The sequence below is a fragment of the Leiobunum rupestre genome, chromosome 1, assembly GCF_980474605.1.
Source record: "Leiobunum rupestre chromosome 1, qqLeiRupe1.1.hap1, whole genome shotgun sequence".
NCBI lineage: Eukaryota > Metazoa > Arthropoda > Arachnida > Opiliones > Sclerosomatidae > Leiobunum > Leiobunum rupestre.
Window position 1 is genome coordinate 80,914,387 of NC_143384.1, and position 20,144 is coordinate 80,934,530.

Here is a 20,144-nt window from a genome sequence, read left to right on the forward strand (position 1 = left end):
TGGCGCCACGTAATCTGCCCATCTCATGGCTTCCTAAATTGGCGAAAAGGGGTCGGCACTCGCGGTCAACTTCGCCAGATCCAATAGTGCCTCTATTTCTTTTCTATCTCTATGGTAAGGATAATAGGATTGGAAAGATTCTATCCAGGGCAGTACACAAGATTGTTAAAAATATGTCTAGCATTTTATAGAATCGATTATATTAATGAGCAAGCTAAAATTGTTCGCTGGGTATTGTGTTTTGAATCAATCCCCTAGCAACGCCTTCAGTACGTTGTCACACCGAGTATTGCATTTCTTTCTCATGTTTATAAAATTTAGTTAACTGTCCTTTTTGTAGTAGTGACGACTAATAAGAATGAATGTTAACAACCTTGCCGTAGTTTCGCCTGAGCAATGGTCTTTCAACAATGAAAATTTAATAAAAGAAGTTGAAGATATTCGATTGAGCTTGGAGAAGTACGTTAATATTAAGTCTACGGTTTTATAGTGTAAGAGTTGAAAGGGCTGATTTTCTGTGGATAATTGGTTCGTTTTCTAGGGTTTGGTCGTTTTGAATTAGTATATTGTGAAATATTGGAAATTTTTCGTTTTATTTTAAAATATTCAACTATGACTTTCGTAGTGATTCCAAACAATATTATTGTACTTTGTACCATCTGGGGCTATGATGGGCGGTGCCTTTATGCGTTTCACGTATTCATTTAAGCCAATCAGAAAACAGGCGTTTGTCGTTGACTCGATCCATAAAACGGGAGTCTGTTCTGTATCTTTTTAAAATGTTCATATCTGAGGATCTGAGAAACAAAAGTTACTATACGGGATATCTGTACTTCCAGTTTGGAAGTCACAATTATTGCCATCGGATGGCTATCAGATCCATCGGAAAAAGTGCAACCTTACAACAACCTATGACGTCACTATGGACCAAAGACTATATATACGCTTCGCTTACTAGACAGGCGTCTCCATACAAAAAACCTGTTAACACTTTCGAAACACGGGAGAAGCCTTTGACCAGCCGTTAGAGGCGCCACTAGTAGCACTGCTGAAGCGCGGGGAAAATTTTGACCAGCGTCTGCAAGTTGAGCCATGGAACACGCCAGTCTATTTAGCGAAGCGTATATATAGTCTTTGCTATGGACATCGCTAAAAATTATGGCTTTAAAATTTCCGTACAGCACTAGCTGAATGCAACCCGGGATTGCCTACTTTTAAGGGCCACACCGGCGTTTGAAAAATTCGACCCTACCCGAATTTAGAAAGTGGTAGCCAATACAACCAATCCTAATTATCCTATTCTGGAATGTAGTGGGTGAAGCAGGTCAAATTCAAACGCAGGTGTTGCCCTTTAACCGACTAAAAAATTTGGTTGAAATTCTTTGAAAAATATGGTATTACAAGAAAAATCAGTTGATAATCATAAATAAAGGTGTTCACGGTTAATATTTTGCATATTTTCGAAAATATGCGTATTAAGATTTTACGAAACCAATTTCAAGCTAAGCCTTGGTAATAAAAATAGCCTAAAGCGTAGCCTCCGTTATTTATCCTTGGAGAAGAGAAGTATTCTGGAGTGGAAAAGTCGGGCGCCACCTGCGGCTTTGTAAAATTCCATCATGCTCTTTATGGTCGGACGTCATCAAGCCAGAATGATGGCAGATTAAAATACTTCCCTCCTACAAGATTTATCAAGGCCCGTGTTCGCGGTCTATGAAAATCGCGAATCGATGGCTAGGCCTAGTTTTTCATGTTGTTTTTATTAGTTTGGGTTAAGTAAGATTATATAAGTATATGAATACTAAGTTCTGTTGGTTGAAAAATCTAGGCCAACGTCATAATAACGAAGTCCTTCTCAAGTTCTCATCCCCGCGACTGGGAGCTTAGCAAACTACGTAATAAAGTTAGGTATTTGATGTGAAAGGCGGTCAATTTAAATTATTTGTTGCGTGTAGTTCAATAAAATAGTAGAGCGCACGCGCAGATCGCCTGTCTATCTAGACATCACATATATGGGCGCGTCATTTTGGTAAATATTAAAATTTTTTTAAAGAAATTCTACCTTTTGGCTGTTATTTTAACAATTTTTAAATAGTACATATATTTTTCTTAAGAGAATTTGAAATAGTTTTATCTTTATTGTGCGGAAATAAATTGACAATTTATACTACTAAAGGTATATAAACTGTAGTTTCAGTGATAGACGACAATTTAAATGATAAGACCATAGACCACTTAAAGAATATCCAGGACATCTATCTTTCTCAACATAGCCCTTTAATACTAGCGTCACCTTTTGAGATGTTGCAAACGCAGAATTACATCACTTTGGGTACAAATTACATCACAGACTTTTTAAGAAATTTTAAGACCGACGAATACCTAACGAAAAAAAAGAACCGGATATAATACCAATTCCGGACCATCTCCTTCGCCACTCCCAAATGGAGGGTTACGTTGAGGAGACGACAATTTTAGTACGGAATAGCTGTCCTGAATAATCGTTCATTTGTATATAATAACATAAGCTAATGATACCTCTAAGTAGACAAATAAGCCCTTTCAAGGTGGAATCTTTGTCCAGAAAATGTTATGTCAAATCTTGTCTCTCCGATTCCCGCGAAAATGAAAGATTTGAAAAATATCTCGGACCCAGCGCCGCTGTGCGGTCGAGAATAAAATTATATTGGGCTGAGAGAACTAAACCAATAGCCAAAAAAAACGAAATTTATCTCTTGTGGGGAAGTTCAAGCTAGCCTTGCACCAAACGGGATTAAAGTAACGTCAGCTTCGACAGTTCCAAGTGTATGTTAAGGCTACTTTGATACGCAGTACGGAGAGACATAGGTCGATTTGGGCAAGCATATCCGCCATTTGTCTACTTAGAGGTATCATTAACTTATGATAATAACTATCTATTTAACAAGTGTTATTCTTATTTAAGTTATTATGTTTCCCCAAGATATATAACCTATTAAAGGGTTCCACCAACCTCGTAACGGGGAAATGAACTACACTTTATTTATCTAAAGATAAATTTAATTGAAATATTTAATATTATATATAATTATAATGGGGATAAAATTTATTAAATTTCCAAAAAAGCCTGTACATTTGGCGAAACATACCATTTTATTTAATTTGCAAAGCTCTAGTACCTAGATCTCACATAATTGACACCTACATGACTTTTTTTGGGGAGTTGCTTGATCAAAACGTCATTTTATTTGAAAATTAATTTTTCAATTAATTAAAATTATTTGGTTTTTAGAGTCAAAGATGAAGCGAAACGTCTTGCTAGGGAGAAAGCCAATTTAGCATATTCATATCAGCAAGAAACAACAATTAACTTGGCAGAACGAGCAAAAGAGACCTTTAAGTTGAGGAAAAATCTTGAAGATGAAATATCATCAATCTCGGTGGAAATTTCAAAATTGCAGTCTTTAAGGGAGAGGTTGGAGACAGTCAACTTTGAGATGGAATTAATCAATATTATAAATCAAGAATGTTTCCAGCTTAGGCAACAAAGAAAAGCTACAGAATTAGTTCATGATCTTGTGCAGGAAGCACTTGCATCTGTGAGATAATATTTCATTAATATATCAAAACACATTGATCAAGCCAATATAAACACATATGAAATTAATGACGTAGTAAAAAATGCATGACTTAAGTAAAATTAAATTCCCGGGATATCCCCTTATGAAAAAAAAACAGCAGGACACAGTCATTCCCGTTAGCCCATTAGTCCCCCAGTTACCTCCATTAGAACAGCAGTTGCCTCCAATAGGTACCCATTCTGGTCCATTATAGTTCCCCAGTTGACTATATTAGATTCTAGTAGGTTCCCATTTGGCCACCAGTTGCTCCTATTTGGTCCCCAGTCGTGCCCAGTTGCCTCCATTAGATTTCTAGTTGACTCCAATAGGTGACCATTCAAGACCATTTGGTCACTAGCTGCTCCCATTTGGTCCCCAGCCGTGCCCAGTTGCCTCCATTAGAACACCAGTTGACTAAAATAGGTCCACATTTGAGTCAATTAGTTCCCCAGTTGTGCCTAGTTGCCTCCATTTTTCTAGATCTAGAAAATTTATATAGCTATATAATTTTTCCAATTGTACTCTGTCCCTATTGAATTCCAATACACCACGCGAGAATGTTAAAAAAAAAATCTATCTGGTACCCGTAAGTTTCCAATTCTACTCTCTCCTTATTTAATCTAAAATACACCAAGCGGGAATGTTACAAATAGGAAACTTATCTGGTACCCGTAAGTTTCCAATTCTACTCTCTCCCTATTGAATCTAAAATACACCAAGCGGGAATGTTACGAATAGGAAACTTATCTGGTAACCATAAGTTTCCAATTGGACTCTGTCCCTTTTGAATTCCAATACACCACGCAGGAATGTTACGAATAGGAAACCTATCGAGGACCTATAAACAGTAGCGCCACCAGGATTTTATCGCCAGTAGGCACGTCATAATTTGGAGACCCCATCTAACTTAATTTTTTCCCTGCGATCACATATCATTGTAAGATACTAAGTGTTATGATATATATGGAAATACAATTTTGCGTCACATAAATACACCCCCCTCATTTTTACCTCCTTACAAAATATTCTGTCTTCATTCTTTATACTCTTATTGGATTATAAGTTTCTTAATCAAAAAACGATATTCTTCGGTTAGATGTTTTTCCAAACTCGTCGACCCCTAACATAGGGTTTACTTTTATGCAGTTAGATATGATGCAATTAATCGAAATTAAGGTCAGATTTGAAAGTCTGTCCTCGCCCATTGTTGTCCGTAGACGCGTTTCAATTCTGTTGAGAGTACTAAAACTTCTTTCTGAAATTGTATTTGCCAAGGGAATGCACAGGACAGTTTTATAGTACTTGACTAAATCTGGAAAGCCATCTTCCAACGTTATTAAATACAGAAAGCAGTCGGTAACGGTGCTCAGGTTATTGGATTTAATCAAATTTCTGGCTATTCCGATCTACCCTTTTAAAGCATGTATATCGAAATTGAACAGCTTGTATGTTTTACAATGAGATATAACGTCATTTTCGTCAAGGACTGAGGATCAGACGCGATCATTCTTTTGAAAAGGCCAGTGTTTTCAAAAAATCTAGATTTCATTTCTGATATAAATTTATGAATTAACTAATAGTAGATAGATCTCATCTTATCGATTAGGTTTTGGCTTCCATTTCTCGACTCCCTGTCGGGCACGTAATGACACCATGATTTAGCCTCTTGTTAGGAATTATCTTCCGCTTTCGTAAACTTAAAGGTTCGCTGTTGCGATCAGGCATGGCGATAAGGGCGGATTCTGCCATCTTAGAAGCTTCTTCCCAAATGTTTTCAAATCGTTCAGTTTCTTACATTTTCTAACCTAGCTACTGTAGCTTCACAAATAGCAACCGCTTCCGTGAAAATGACTTTTGGACTTTGCAAATATTCTGAAAGAGAATACTTCATCTAGAGGCATAATCAAAATCAAATTGCTAAAGTTTTGTAATTGAGAAATATACCCACGACTTTCAGCTGCCTCCTCAGATTTCCCGTTTTAACCAAATTCTCTAGCTAATGCCAAAACTACCGAAATCAACCAATTTCAAAAATAATGGAGGCCCTTTTTATTTCGTGCCCGCCCTATAGGGGGGGGGGGGACGAAATTTTGCGTTTACTCAATAGCGGTACAAGTAGATGGTTAGCTAGTAGTGCCCGTAAAGGCGGGAGAGAATCGTTCGACATTGCAGAGAGGTCTACGGGTAACCTCTCTGAAAGAGAAGTGGCGGAGAAAACTGGAAATCAGTCACCTCGCAGCGGTCGCAAAGGTGCGCTTACTGCTCCAAATCCCGAAGAGCAGTATCGGTTAACCTATAAAAACGTTCTTCGGAGAAAACGGAGAAAATAAAGGAGGTTAGCTGCTAGTACACGTAAGCTCTCGAGAAAGGTGAATTTTCTGTTTAAAATACTAGAGAGTCCGACGAAGTGACCTCTCTGTATGAAAGGTGCGGAGAAAATGAAAACGAGAAACAGTTACCTAGTAGTGGTGACAAACTCGCACTTAAAGGTTCAAATCACGCAGAGCAGTATCGGTTAACTTGAATTAGACGCCACGGAACGAGAGAGAGCGCCTGCTAGAGTCGCAAGGGGAAAATTCGGAAATTTTCTTCCCCCTTTTCGTAAAATGGCCCAGGAACTAGCCTTCTTTAAACGAAAATATTTTTACAAAATGCTACTTCCTGGGCGTAAAGATTTTCTTTATCGTGTTTACTGTTTACTCAAAGAAAAAACAACAATATTTATATGATACAAACTTGCACTGGCTAAAGCTGCAAGTGATAGATCCATGTTCAACTTTCACCTAAGAAGGATCTATCATGGATTAATCAAACGGAAAAAAATCCTTCTTAGGTGAAAATTTAACTTAGTTCTAGCGCGACGCATCGCGACGGTAGCGCCGCCTGGATTTTAAAAAAAAAGGAATCTCAACATCAATTTTAAAAACCAATGCCCTTGACAGTGTGCCTTTAAGGCTCGTCCAATGAAATGTGTACACAACACTGCGATAGCGTGTTTAAAGGCCTGGCGTGGAACTTTCTTATCATAGTCATGTATTTGCCAGAAGTAATAAATAAGTGTGACACTTACTTATCGAAACCGTGTATGGTCAGTGTGTCAGAATTTATAGCCCGGTGTACCTAGTAACAGAGACCATACCACCGGAGGCCTATCATCATAGTGCCCTACGCCAGCGTCCACCTAGCCCGAACAGGTGACAAATGCAGCATGGGTAGCAGTACCCTACTACTGATGGTTGCAACTTTGACGCAAGCCACTCAACCCAGCAGAAGGAGCAGAAAGAGTCAAATCCTTTGGAGAGAGCTCCTAAAGGGGAACGACGAGCACACAGCAGTCCAAGTAACTCGACACAGCTGGCACCAGAGATCCCAGTGTGGCTCCAAAAGGCCGGGAAACAGGACCACCGTGCCCTCATACGGAGGCCCGCCACCCCACAGCAGGCCAGTTAGCCTGAGCTGAAGCTCAGTATCCAGCCCAAACCTGACCGAAGTCGGAGGTGGAGATAGGACTATTTGTTCAGAGCTAACAAATCCCAGTGCGCCACCGCGATTATGGGTTACAAGAGCCGGTACCCGACTCCCCGGAAAAGCCACCAGTTATTGCACACTCTAACCCATTGAGGGCCACCGTGTATGGTCAGAAGTAATAAATAAGTGTGGCACTTTCTTATCGAAACCGTGTATGCGCAGAAGTAATAAATAAGTGTGGCACTTTCTTATCGAAACCGTGTATGCGCAGAAGTAATAAATAAGTGTGGCACTTTCTTATCGAAGTCGTTTATGTGTGGCACGAAATAATATTATCGCCATTTTGGCGAACTTGTTTTTGCTCCACCACCTTGTGTTGCAGTTTTGTGGCATTTTAAAACTGAATTGCTTTGAAAGTTGTAGATGGCTTGAACTAAACCTAGCAATTCCCAAACTGGCAATATGTTGGAGCAACAGTCAACCAAAACTAAATTTAAACGGTGAGCGTAGCAATGCACGTATGGACAATCGCCGCTTCTATTTTCACCCTGGCCCATTTACATGTCCACTCATTACGCTAGCCCCATCATACGTCTGCGCGACCCAATTTTCAATTTTCAAACCGCTCTCCATTAGAAGACTAATTATGGCCAAACTAATGGTTTCAGAATCAAACTTGTGCAAATCTGTACATCCTAAAAATCTTTCTACGACGCCTTTTTCTTTTCTAGTATACTTTATTCCACCCCTGAATTGTCTCTAGTTTCGGAGCGTCCATCACGTGAGGCGATTTTGACGATTTTTCAATCCCCCCTCGGTGAGATGTCGTGAGATTTGGCTTGCCCCCCCCCTTAATATCGCGTGAGATTTTTCAAAATGCGTATTTTTAGTGTAAATACGGTAATCCATGTTTGATTGCGTTGGATTTATTGATATTTAAGACTAGTTAAAACTAGTATTTTAGACAAAACGTAGTCTAGAAACACATTGAGAAAATCGAACAAAAAATACTTAAATTTTAAGTATTAAGGAACTACTAAAATTCGTAAAATAATATTCATTCTAATTCAGTCCACGGGGACTCATGTGTGGTCTCAAGAGTGACTAGTAAATGGAACCAACATGTCCATGTGATTTTCAATAAAATTATCTGCTCCTTCAACCTCGCTCTGATTTAGCCACCCTAAACCGTTGTCACTTGCACCTAGGAGCAACAAACACTGCACCCCACACAAGGAGAACGCAACCCGTCAAAAGTCGTGGATTTTCTTGTGTACATTTTTCATTGGCTAGACGCTTTAGCGCCTGCTGCCGTCGGAAGGGGAAAATTCGGAAATTGTCTCCCCCCCCCCGCCCGTAAAACGTTCAGCGTAAAGGCTCGTGACGCTCGTGACCTCTGGTGTGACCCATGTGGTTGAGCAAGGGTCCGTTGGGGACAAGACCTTATGTAAAAAGCAAACGCGGAATCAACGCCGCAGAAAAAATATGTCGGAGAATAACCCCAATGAGGGCAGTTCCTCCTCCTCCTCCTCAAATGAAAGATCTAGGGAGCATGACTCCGCAGATTCCCAGTCTCAGGCCTCTAAGAGGTCTAAGGCCCAGGACCAGACCTTTAGCGAGGTTCTATACTCAGTTAAGATGGCCATTGTCAAAGATGGCTTTCCAGTGAGTGCAATTTCAGTAGAAGAAATGTGCACCAGCGTGTTCTGGAGCGTATAGATGGGCTATCTTCGGGTGACCCTCTACCACGTTTCTGGAAATTTGAGCTGAATGGTGGTGACATTCTCTACCTTTGTAAGGATGAACCTACAGCGGACTGGTTGAGTAGTGCTATCGACCAGAACGAACAGGTTCTTGGGGGCGCGCGGCTTTCAGTAATGAAGGCCAGCGACCTACCAAAGCCGTTCAAGGTTGCTTTTCGTACCAAGGATATCTACACGAAGGACTCTAAAATCCTTCTAAAAAGGTTACGTACCTTCAACAGAGTGCCTAACACGCCAACAGCCATCCGTTGGATTTTCGGATGGATGGTGATTCAGTCAAGGCCATCAAGGAAGCTGGGCATCAGGCAGAAACGGGCCTAGACAGGGGTATCTTTAAGGTACTCCATGATCCTAGTCTGATGATCCCGTAAACCCAGGGAGGTGGGGCTAGCCCCGTATCTGGAAATGTTCCAGGAACAAATGCCTCGGAGGACTCAGAAATGTAAGGTGAGACTCTGGGTTGCGGGGACTCCGAAGAAGACACTCTTACGGAGGACCTAAAATCCATTGGCTTATCCGACATTGATGAAACCAAAGAGGATACTCTTCTGGAGGATGTTACGAGGGGACCGGCTGAGGACGCTGACAGGGCCAGTGGAAGTGGTGTGATTTTCACACCTACCACTGCGTACGGCTCGGCAGACCCGGCTGGAAACCAAGTACTCCCTACCTAAGACGAGGATGAAGGTGTGGCAAAGTAATTTCCATCACTGCAAAGCAGCCTCTGCAGTACTCTGCAGAAGGTTTGCAAAGGAGTGCTTCGATTTTGCACTTATTCAGGAGCCTGGAGTTGTCAGTAGCAAGATACTTGGTCTCCAAAGCGCTAGTAATATATTCTTTGATTATAGATCTGCTATTCCCAGGGCCTGTGTGTTTATACGCAAGGGTATCCATGCCCTTCCACTCTCGCTACATACCTCTAGATATTGCTACGGTCAAACTTACCACCTCCTCTATAAACGGAGAGGTGGAGCTGACTCTGGCATCAGCATACTTCCCATATGACGATCCTCTTCCCCCACCCCCGCGGGAGGTGGCCAGTCTGGTCAACCACTGCGAGGGGATGGGAAAGAAGCTGGTCATCGGCTGTGATGCTAATGCTCACCACGACAAATGGGGCAGCTCAGACTGCAATCAGCGTGGAAATGAGCTTGTGGAATATCTAGTTAGCACTAAGCTTAATATTCTTAACAGGAACAATGAACCAACTTTTGTTACAATTAACAGAACTGAGGTCATTGATCTTACAATGTGTACAGAAAATGTCGCAGAAGCCATTATTGAATGGCATGTGTCCAATGAATTTGCTTCAATGTCTTTGTCAAACCCGTAGTGGCTTGTACTGAGGTTCGTAATCCCAGAAGTACAAATTGGTCTGGTTATAAGGAAGATTTAAATTTCTTCCTTAAGGATCGATGATAAGCCAAAGCTTTAATCGGTATTGGATTAAAGACTACCAACCAGTCAAGGCTAGTTCCTTGGTGGAATCATGAGATTGATAGACTTCGCAAAGAAACTAGATGGCTTTTCAACAAAGCTAAGAGGTCGGGAGACTGGGCTGCCTATAAGCAGACCCTAACTGCCTACCATAAGGCTATCCGCGATGCTAAAAGAGCTTCGTGGAGGAACTTCTGTGAGAACTTATCAGATGTTCCGAGTTCAGCCAAATTAATGAAAATTATGGCACACGATAATACTAAACATCTTGACACTATTAAGTTAAAAGATGGTAGTTTCTCTACTTCGGGCAAGGACACTAACTCATATGTTAGATGTGCACTTTCCAGATTCCAGAGTCACAGATAACTGTGACACTGATACGCAAGCGCAGTCATTATGAAGGCTGCTAAGAGGTTTTGTATCAATGACACATTGTGTCTTTGAATCAAATCCATGTTAACTGACCGGAAAGTGGTGTCCTCCCTGCTCGGCGACTCCCTTATGGTCTCCACTAGCTCTCAGGGGGGGGGGGTTCTCTCTACCCTTCTGTGGTGCCTGGTGGTGGATGATCTAACGCGGAGGCTGAATATGGGGAAGGTGTCACTGTTTCGGTTACGCCGATGATACTGTCATCATTGTCACTAGAAAATTTTCAACGACAGCTAAGGATGTAATGAGGAGGGCTCCGGCATCAGTCGAGTGCTGGTGCAAGGAGGTCAACCTCACAGTTAATCCTAGCAAGACGATCCTGGTCCCATTTACTCGTAAAAGGATCCAGGGATCGTTCAATGGTATTTCCTTATTTGGAACTAACCTAGTGGAAAGCACCCAAGTTAAATACCTCGGTGTCATCCTTGACAGCAAATCAACATGTAAACCACATCTTGATTATATTATCAAGAAGGGCAAAATGTTATTTTGGAGGATTAGGAGTACAGTCAGTAAATCCTGGGGCCTTTTGGTGCCTATAGGCTTAAACAAAATGGTTGGTGGTAGGCTAATAATTGGGTAAACAGTCACACCAAACTCTATAATGATATTTTTAGTCATTTACCCGAACTTAAGATGGGTTCTGACATCTCGGCTGCTAAATTAAGCCCTTTGAGGTTAACTTCCCAAGCCACACAGATTGGGCTAATATTTCCCTTGGTGCCAGAGGTGAGGTGGTCTGGTTTTTACGAAAGCCTGGGGGAATACGCTACCGTTTTCCAAGCAGAAATTTCTGCTATCTGCTTCTGTGTCGACTATTGCCTGGAAAAGAAACATACTGGGAAGGTTATCCAAATCTACACGGATAGTCACGTCGCTCTTAGAGCTCTTAACCAGTATAGTATTACTTCTAAACTGGTTCTTAATTAGCTGCTTAGATCTTCTTTCTGATCTTGGGATGCACAATAAAGTTCAACTTTATTGGATACCTGGTCATAAAGGGCATCACGGGAACGAAAAGGCTGATGCCTTGGCCCGGGAGGGTGCAAGAGCTGGGTTTAGTGGGCCTGAACCTGCTCTACCCATCCCCCGTGGCCTGGTACGCAATCTGGTCTTCAAGTATATGGCGTATCGTCAACTCAAGCTTTGGCTTGAGATGGATTGTCAAAGGCAGGCCAAGGAGTTTATCCCCGGCCCGTCTAGGCAGAGAGCAAAAGAGCAACTCTCGCTCTCTAACTGGCCTACTTACAGGCCATTGCAAACTTATTGGTGTCAGTGATGACCCAATTTGTAGGGCTTGTCTAACCGAGGAGGAAACTGCCTCTCACATTCTTTGTAGCTGTGACTATTATGCATCGGTTGGAGACGCATGACTTCGTCAACATTCCGGCCAAACAGAATCTTAACTTTGTCTCTAGTTTCATCTGCAATTACTGAATAAAACCCACCAGATTCATTGACCTCTTGTAGAATCATCCTCCTCACTTAATTTCCACTTACATTGATCAGTTCATTTTGAATTTTGCTATGATTATATTTGGCATTGTTGGGCATGCTATTGCACTTGGTTTTCAAATCAGGACATTTTCTTTTTAGTAGATCTAAAATTTAAGCGCAGTTCCCCCTATTTCTATTTGCTAGGTCAGACAATTATGATTTCCACGTGTGCAGATAACACATCTCTATTTCTAATTACATCAAGCCTATACAGACCTCAGACCTGAGACGCAATTGAACCACGTGATTTAGTAGATTCTAAATAATCTAAGTATTTCTTATAGGATTGTTGGTGAAAAGATTTACGTGAACTAAAATGCTCTTCAAATTTTTTCGCCATATTTTTCCAATCCGAAAACCCATTATCAAAACCAGTGTTTCTACTACTTCAAAAATGGCGGCAACAAAAACAATAAACTCTATCCTTTCCTAAGGAGTATTCAAGCATTTTATATTTCTCATACCAATTAAGAAGAATTGAAACCTCGGGTTTTTACCACCTATTAAATTTTTAGGAAAATAAGTTATTTTAGGCTGAACAAGGACAGTAGATACTGTCCTTGGGCTGAACGGGTCAGACACTCCTTACTCAAACTAATATCAATCACTAAGATATCTGAGATCTCGCAAGCTTTAACGATTTCCTTAACAGGACTAAAGTTTCCCTTAGTAGGACTAAAGTTTCCCTTAGTAGGACTAAAGTTTCCCTTATGACTAAAGTTTTCCACTATTTCAAATTCACTCAGTGCATAATGGTTTTCTGCAATACCTTGAATACCCTAGATCACTGATATCCCCTTTGTCTGATGATTGCAAGAAACGTTTCAATTCATCTTTCTGAATGCTATCTTCTAAGGCTTCACTTTTACGTTTATGCCGTTTTTGAGCCCCCAAAATGTTTTTTGCCGCTCATTAAGTGCTCAACTATTTTACTCTTTATTCAGTAAAATTTGCTTATAATTTATCGGTTTGATTTGTTTGTCGATAAAAAATTTAAATCATAAAAACCACTGACCAGATAAACCAATATTAAATCTCAATGAAGATTTTCGTGAATTGAGACTATTAGCCTTTAAAAAGGCTGGTTTTTTTTTGTAATTTTGCCTGTTTAAACCTCGTGGAGGTACAAGTCCGCTCTTCTCGCAAAAAAATCAAAACAAAATAGACTGTAGCCTAAAATTAATTGTATGTATAGCTCGTTCTAACGCTCAATACGAAAAGAAATGAAAATATGAAACTATTTAATATATTAGCTTGACTATTGACACATAGCGGCCAATGTTTGAGATTCTTATCTCAAAGAGTCAAGTATAACCCCACCTACTCACCCTCCGCCTAAAATTGCAGGTGTAAACCTACCAGGTTCATTACATTGGTATTTGTTCAGCTAAATGGGGAAATTGGGCAATCTGCATGGAACCAAACCAGTTCTAGTCCCTTCTTGGAATATAATATTGATAAATATTTTATACAATGGAAACGTATACTAGAGTTCGAGATGACCATTGGCATGTTTAGAGAAACACTCTAAACACAGTAAACCTTCCTTTTCTTTAAAAAAAAAGGTTATTTTCCAAAAAAATTTAAGACCCAAGCAGGCTTTAAATAGGCACATTATTAACATATTTTGAGGGCCCTATAGGAAAGTTTTTTGAAATTTTGGAGCCACCAAGTAGGCCCAAAATATTTCAACGTAGGCACGTGCCTACCTGTGCCTATTGCTGGTGAAGCTACTGCCTATAAGTTTCCAATTGTACTCGATCCCTATTCAATTCCAATATATAAAAATAATAACACCTATATTTGAAACCTTGAGGACTGTTATTGGAAGCCAATCCTGAAGGAATATTTACAACATACCCCCCGTAATGTTTAAATATTCTCAAGGCGAAATACACTGACCATTAGTCTAATATTGTTTCATAAATATGAACTATGGTAGATCAGTACCGGTCCCTCTCAAAGTAGGATGTTGGAAATGCCATCTAAAAATTAGATAAGAGTTCAACAAAGATTATGTTAATGTTTTCAAAGATTATAGTAAGAGTTTCATTTGAGTTCACCATCGTTTCTAATCTTGACAGATTAAGTTAGAGTTACCAGGAGCTCAAATTAGTTGTATAATTTACTACAAGAGAAGCTATACCTTTACAAACAAACAAAAATAAATTAAAAAGTACTCTAGGGAAGCATATCTGGAGAAAATTAATTTGATAGCTTCTGTAGAAAATTAATTCAAAAATTATATAATTAATTTGAAAACCAACTTTAACACTTCATCATCTTCATCTATTTAAAGCATAACATACATTTTTTCCAGAAATTTCATGCCTCAGATTATTATATCAGTACCTAATTATTACATTTTGGTGTAGTTAAATCTTTCAGACGAACCTTTTTCTCTTAGGAACAAAGAACAATCATTCAGTCTTTAAGTGTTGTGGAAGAAAAATTAAGATGTGTGGATATTCATCTGAGGTAATTAGGAAATACGTTTATTTGCCTTGGACTTGAAACTTGCAGTTTTGCTGATTTTTTATTGAACTGTGTTAGTGTTACAAAAGAAGATGTGATGACACATGGGGTCATAGTGTATAACCCATGTCTCATCCCAGCTTTTTTTACACAGCTGATATTTTTACATGGGTTAAATTTCTGACCAATTTCTTACTACCTCCATAATTAAAGGGGCTCCAAAGTTCGGTGACAAAAAAAAGAAAATTGAGCATGCTTTTCATTCCCCCCAACCCCTCACTCGGCCTTCGCAGAGGCGGGCAGAGTCAACCGTAAATTTCGCACTTTACTGACTTTACACACATTTTGCCACCGAACTTTAGAGCCCCTTTAAGCCTTAATAATAGGATGAACATTTTGAGCTTATAAATGTACATGAAAGGTACACCAAAAACCGTTCTTGAAATGTTGTGAGATAATTTAAAGTAATTAACAGGAAAAAATCACGCTGCTTGAAAAAAGTGCTTTAGGCATTGTTAATAGACCCAAAACAAAGTTTGGGCCTAATTACAGCTGTCTGGCTAAAATAATATATTTATTTTTGCTACAGTATTTTGTCAAGCTAGGCGGCTATAAAACCATTCGGCAAATGTCTTAGTCAAGAAAAAAAAACGAGAGACAGACTTGAAAAAAATCACTGATCCCAATATTGGTTATAAAACCTGTGAATCGCCTCCAGCCAATATAAAAAGTAAACTCGAATTGAATTGTCTCAAAAGGCTTTTGAACTGTAAACAAGATGGAGAGTGAGTTCCAAGAGAATGTAATATGAAAAAAGAAAGAAAGTGACCAAGAGCCACGGGTGACCCTATCAATCGAAGTATTAAACTGGAAAAAACTGGTGGTTAGTGCTGTTCAGGATGAGAACCTCCTTCGCCAGCTTATTTTTACTCAGGGCCAAGCCCCTTTGACAATTATTTTTAAATTAATTATAAATTATTGAATTGGAATTATAAACTCCAGATTTGCTTCGAGGTCCGGACTTGCCATAGAGGAGATCGGGCAAATGCACGATGGGCCGGTCTGGTCAAAGGGCCGTGCTTTGACACATGTAGTGTTTTTGTGGGAAGTAATTAAGGGCCCCGACGTCTCTAAAATGCCCGGGCCAGTTTTAGGTCCCAGTATGGGCCTGTTTGCTTCTGAAGGCACTGGCAGATTGCTCTATAGGCGCAGGCGCAAGCCTATGGCCTCGTGGTCTCTGGGACCTCATTAGATAGCAATAAAAAATAAAAAAATACAATAACCACTTTTACTTAAAAGTGCCCAATGAGAAAATTGCGCCTAAGGTCTCAAAGGAACTTAATCCGCCACTGTCTGAAGGTAGTTAGGTTGAAATTTGAGACACAAACAATGTTTTTACCTATTTATATTGCTATCAATATAATCTTGTAGTCATTCTGCCAACAAAGGTAAAATTTTACATTGTTGTCAGTAGCTGAAGTATAGTATTTGTCTATGTATATGACATTTATATCAACATGCATTTCAATCTTAAAAATTAATTAAGATAAATGGGTTTTTGTTTCAACAAATAGAACATTGAAAATCTAAAATAAGATTTTTTTTCTGGAATTGCACCTAATCACAGATTTTTGAAACGCAATGATGGACATCTTCCATTGGGACCAATGTAAAATGGATCGATCCCCTCTATATACGTACACCACAATCCACCCATTATGATACATTACGCCACTGAACATACATGTATAGCTTTAAAAAAATTGAGAAACTCGATGGCCAGAAATTTTACAAAGTACCACCGGTGGTACTTTGTAAAATTTCTTCAGCAGTAATCTTTGAATGCAAAAAAGTATAAATTCAACAATCACCATTCTATGTTAAAAACTAACTACCAGGTTGAAACTATTCACATATCCAAATCTCTCTGGAGCCTATCTTCTGTGATTTTCTTCCATAAACCAATTAAGTTTGAGCATTACATTTTGCATAATACTACATTGAACATAAGCAAACCATTGACGAAATATAAAACTAGCAATTTTAAAAATGTTCTTTCAAATTTTCAGAAATAATTTAGATATTAAATCTGAACTTGAAAGAGATTGGAGTGATAAAAGTGAAGCGTACAACATCGACACGTCATGTGGCCTCATAACCAACAATACCCAAATTGAACACTTCTCTTGCTCAGTGTCACATATTAACAACATTGGTGGAGAAAGGTTGGTGTAGTTTACAAATGCTAAGAATCATAGGTTGAAGAAATGTTTTTCAGATGGAATTTGCCGGATCAGTGGATAAATGCAACAGAAAAATCTTTAAATAAATCAATGAAACAGCTTGAAACATCCAAAGAAGAAAGAACCATCATAGATGAAACAATAAAATCACTGGCAATGGAACTTAGATCCAAATCTGATGATGTTGATATTTGTCTAGTCAGGAGGATCACTGAAGTAGAAAGCTCATCCTTTCAACTTAAAAATCATTTAAAAAAGGTACAATTTTTGTGAAACTCTTCTGTTCATTATATCATCCGAAGTTTATAAATAATGTGGGGCTAGAAAATGACTCGCAAGTGTTGTAAAACTTGTAATATAAATCAATCAGACAAAGAAATGTAAAATGGATTTATACATATAAATTTAATATAATAGTATACTATTAATGCTGGTCAGTAGCTGAAGCCTCCCCTACACAAAACATTTCGGTGGGCAGTTTATAATCAGTGTAATTAGTGAAATCTTTTTTAAAAAGCCCTTTTCTAGGACTGTTCACGAGCAGAGCCGAGTGAGTTTTTTGATAGCTCGGCTCGACTCGACTAGCAAAAGCAGCGGCTCGACTCAAAATTAAACAAGCCGAGCCGAGCTGGCTCGCTTCAGATGCTTGTTCCAAAAATACTAAATAAGTAGGACTTGACTCGATAACAATTACTACCCCCCTATTAGCAATGTATTGGTACTGTGCATGTAATATCCCCACAGCTCGGCTGCCCCATGGCAAAACCTTATAACCAACAAATTTTTGAAAAATTAAGATTTTTACGCATCAGTATTACTAAGGCATGTACAAAAGTACTGTAAAAGTTTGATGTAAAAGTCATAAATATTTAACTATTTATGACTTAAAAAATGGTTTTGTATTATATAATTTTCGCATTAAAAACCACGTGAAAATCTTATAACTTGGGTTTTGAAAAAGTCAAATATCTCAAAATTACGATCGTGTTGGTTTAAAGGTTTTGCCATGGGACAGCCGAGCTAAGAGAGTGGGGAAAACTTTTTTATCACGCTTTAAGTCGCTTAAAAGTAAAAGTTATTGGTGGAGAGGAGGGAAAAATAAAGTTATTTAAAGTGGGGGTATCACCTCTCGCAGTATTGGGGCTGGGATAAGCTTTCTCCCACACTCGACAAAGGTGCTGGTATATAGACTGACCTTTATATTCATGCGGGGTTTTAAGCAAGGTAATACCCACTTATAGCCAATAAGCTCGTGAGCCAATATGGCTCGAAACCTAAAAAAGCTAGCCCGTTAAATAATCGAGCCGCCTTTGAGTCAACTCTACTCAAACTCGACTCGCTCGTGAACAGTCCTACCTTTTTCTTTAGACTGCAGGCCACTAGCTAGTAGCTCCATCACTGATGTAAGTTCTTTATCAAATACTACAATTAAATAAGTAGGGTGACATCTGGGTTAAACCTAAAAACCAGTTATCTCAATAACCAGAGCCATAGGTACTATGGAAATGGGTAGAAAGTACTTTCCTCACCTTAAGTTCTAATGGAGTCCAGCAAGCTAAAAGTAGTTCATTCTAAATCTTGTAACTCCATTATTTACTTGGAATATTAACACTTACAGTACGGCCTAGAACAACGTTCACTAAGCGAGCGCTCGCTTAAGGCGAAGTGGGGGTCTGGCAGCAGCCCAAGCTCATGTTTCCGCCCCATAAGCGCCGCTTTAAGCAAGCGCTCGCTTAGTGAACTTTGTTCTAGGCCGTACTGTACAATAAACCCACATTTGCTTCCAGGCCCAAAAATGCAGTCATGGAACCCCATATATCACAATTTAAACGGACACCAATTAAATAATAATATAATAATGTGACTTACCATGAAAGATATGCTAATAATCCTTCATAATAGATGGTATTAGTAATGGCATATTTTAAATTACTTCATTATAGATGTAATTTTACAAAAAATAATTTGATAGGTGATTGATGACATAGCCAAAGCAGAAAAAACAAGCAAAGAGATTCAAGATGCAATGAAATCACTTAGTTTGGGTCCACTTCAAGTTGTTCAAAGTAGACTCACAAAACGGGTTCAAAAGCCCCATAGAGAACTTCTCATTGATGATGCACAAAATGGGTAAATTATTTTATTATTTGTATGTCTTATCCATTTTAATTTGCAAATGGATTTTATAACTTCCTCCACCTCTCCGTTTGTGAGCTTTCTCTCAAATGGAGGGGATTATTTAGACCCTAACCATTTAATCATTTCATTATTCAATTATTAGGCAGTAATAATATTTTAAGAACTTAATGATATTAAATACACACAACTTAAAACTAACTAACTACTAATTATATTTGTTTTAGACTTCAAGCTGAACTTTGTCTATTAATGTCGAGTAATGAATCTCTAAGGACGCAACTAGAAGCGGTTGAAAAATGTATTACAAACCTTCAACTCAGTAGAAAAAAACTACAAGAGGAAATAGACAACAAAAGAAACACTGTTGTAATAGACAAAATTCGCTGTCAGAATACCCGAGAAAAATATCCATCACCGAAAAAATTGCTCGGTTTTTAAAATTACATCAGAAAATAGAAAATATTACTAAAAAACCTTCTTTTAACATGTTTAGGAGATATTAATTTGTGTCCAATAAGACCAATCAATAGTTACTACAGCGTAGTTTATTCTTAGGTATATTTAGTTAATATAGATTGTGAAAAGGTGACCTCAAACTAAGTAAATTTTATCCATACCCCAGTGGTTAATTAAGTTAAGAGCTTTTGCTCGTGTTGTAAGCAAAATTGCACCAAAAATGTTTCGCCACGTCTCCCACAAAAAGGAAATCTTCCACCAACCACTTACTCATATTTCGTTAAAACAACTGTAAAGGAGTATACCTAGTTGTTTTTGCCATTGATTTTACTATCGGAGTTAAGGTTTCTAATAAATTTTTTGACAGTTTGTTTGTGGTTGTATTCTTCTCTTTTCTGACAATCTAAGGGATAAAACATCAAATTACAGACAACTTTCTATTACATGTCTGTAATAACCATGAAAAAACCCTTTAAATTTTAATGATCATAACTTTTGTATCTGTGATAGCTTCCAAGACATGAAAAGAAAATCTGCGAGTGCTGTTATTACACAGTTTTACCCTAAAAAATTCTAATAGTACGTTACTACATGACAATCTGAGTTAGAAATTTTACACTGAAGAATAATGAAAA

The 20,144-nt window shown here is 38.7% G+C and overlaps 1 protein-coding gene across 1 annotated transcript; it reads left to right on the top strand.

Moving 5' to 3' along the window:
- The first annotated feature begins 358 nt into the window (after nucleotides 1-358).
- On the top strand, nucleotides 359-19,827 carry LOC149967144 (tektin-4-like). Its single transcript, XM_090167616.1, has 7 exons — nucleotides 359-459; nucleotides 3,272-3,578; nucleotides 14,604-14,674; nucleotides 16,741-16,896; nucleotides 16,950-17,172; nucleotides 18,887-19,044; nucleotides 19,278-19,827. The coding sequence occupies exons 1-7, from the start codon at nucleotides 359-361 to the stop codon at nucleotides 19,489-19,491; spliced, it is 1,230 nt and encodes a 409-aa protein (XP_090023742.1). The 3' UTR covers nucleotides 19,492-19,827.
- Nucleotides 19,828-20,144: the final 317 nt, after the last annotated feature.

Coding starts and splice junctions, on each gene's coding strand:
- LOC149967144 (XM_090167616.1), top strand. CDS start 359: ATGAATGTTAACAACCTTGCCGTAGTTTCGCCTGAGCAATGGTCTTTC. Junction 3,579..14,603: donor TGCAGGAAGCACTTGCATCT/GTGAGATAATAT, acceptor TTTTTCTCTTAG/GAACAAAGAACAATCATTCA. Junction 17,173..18,886: donor TTAAAAATCATTTAAAAAAG/GTACAATTTTTG, acceptor ATAATTTGATAG/GTGATTGATGACATAGCCAA.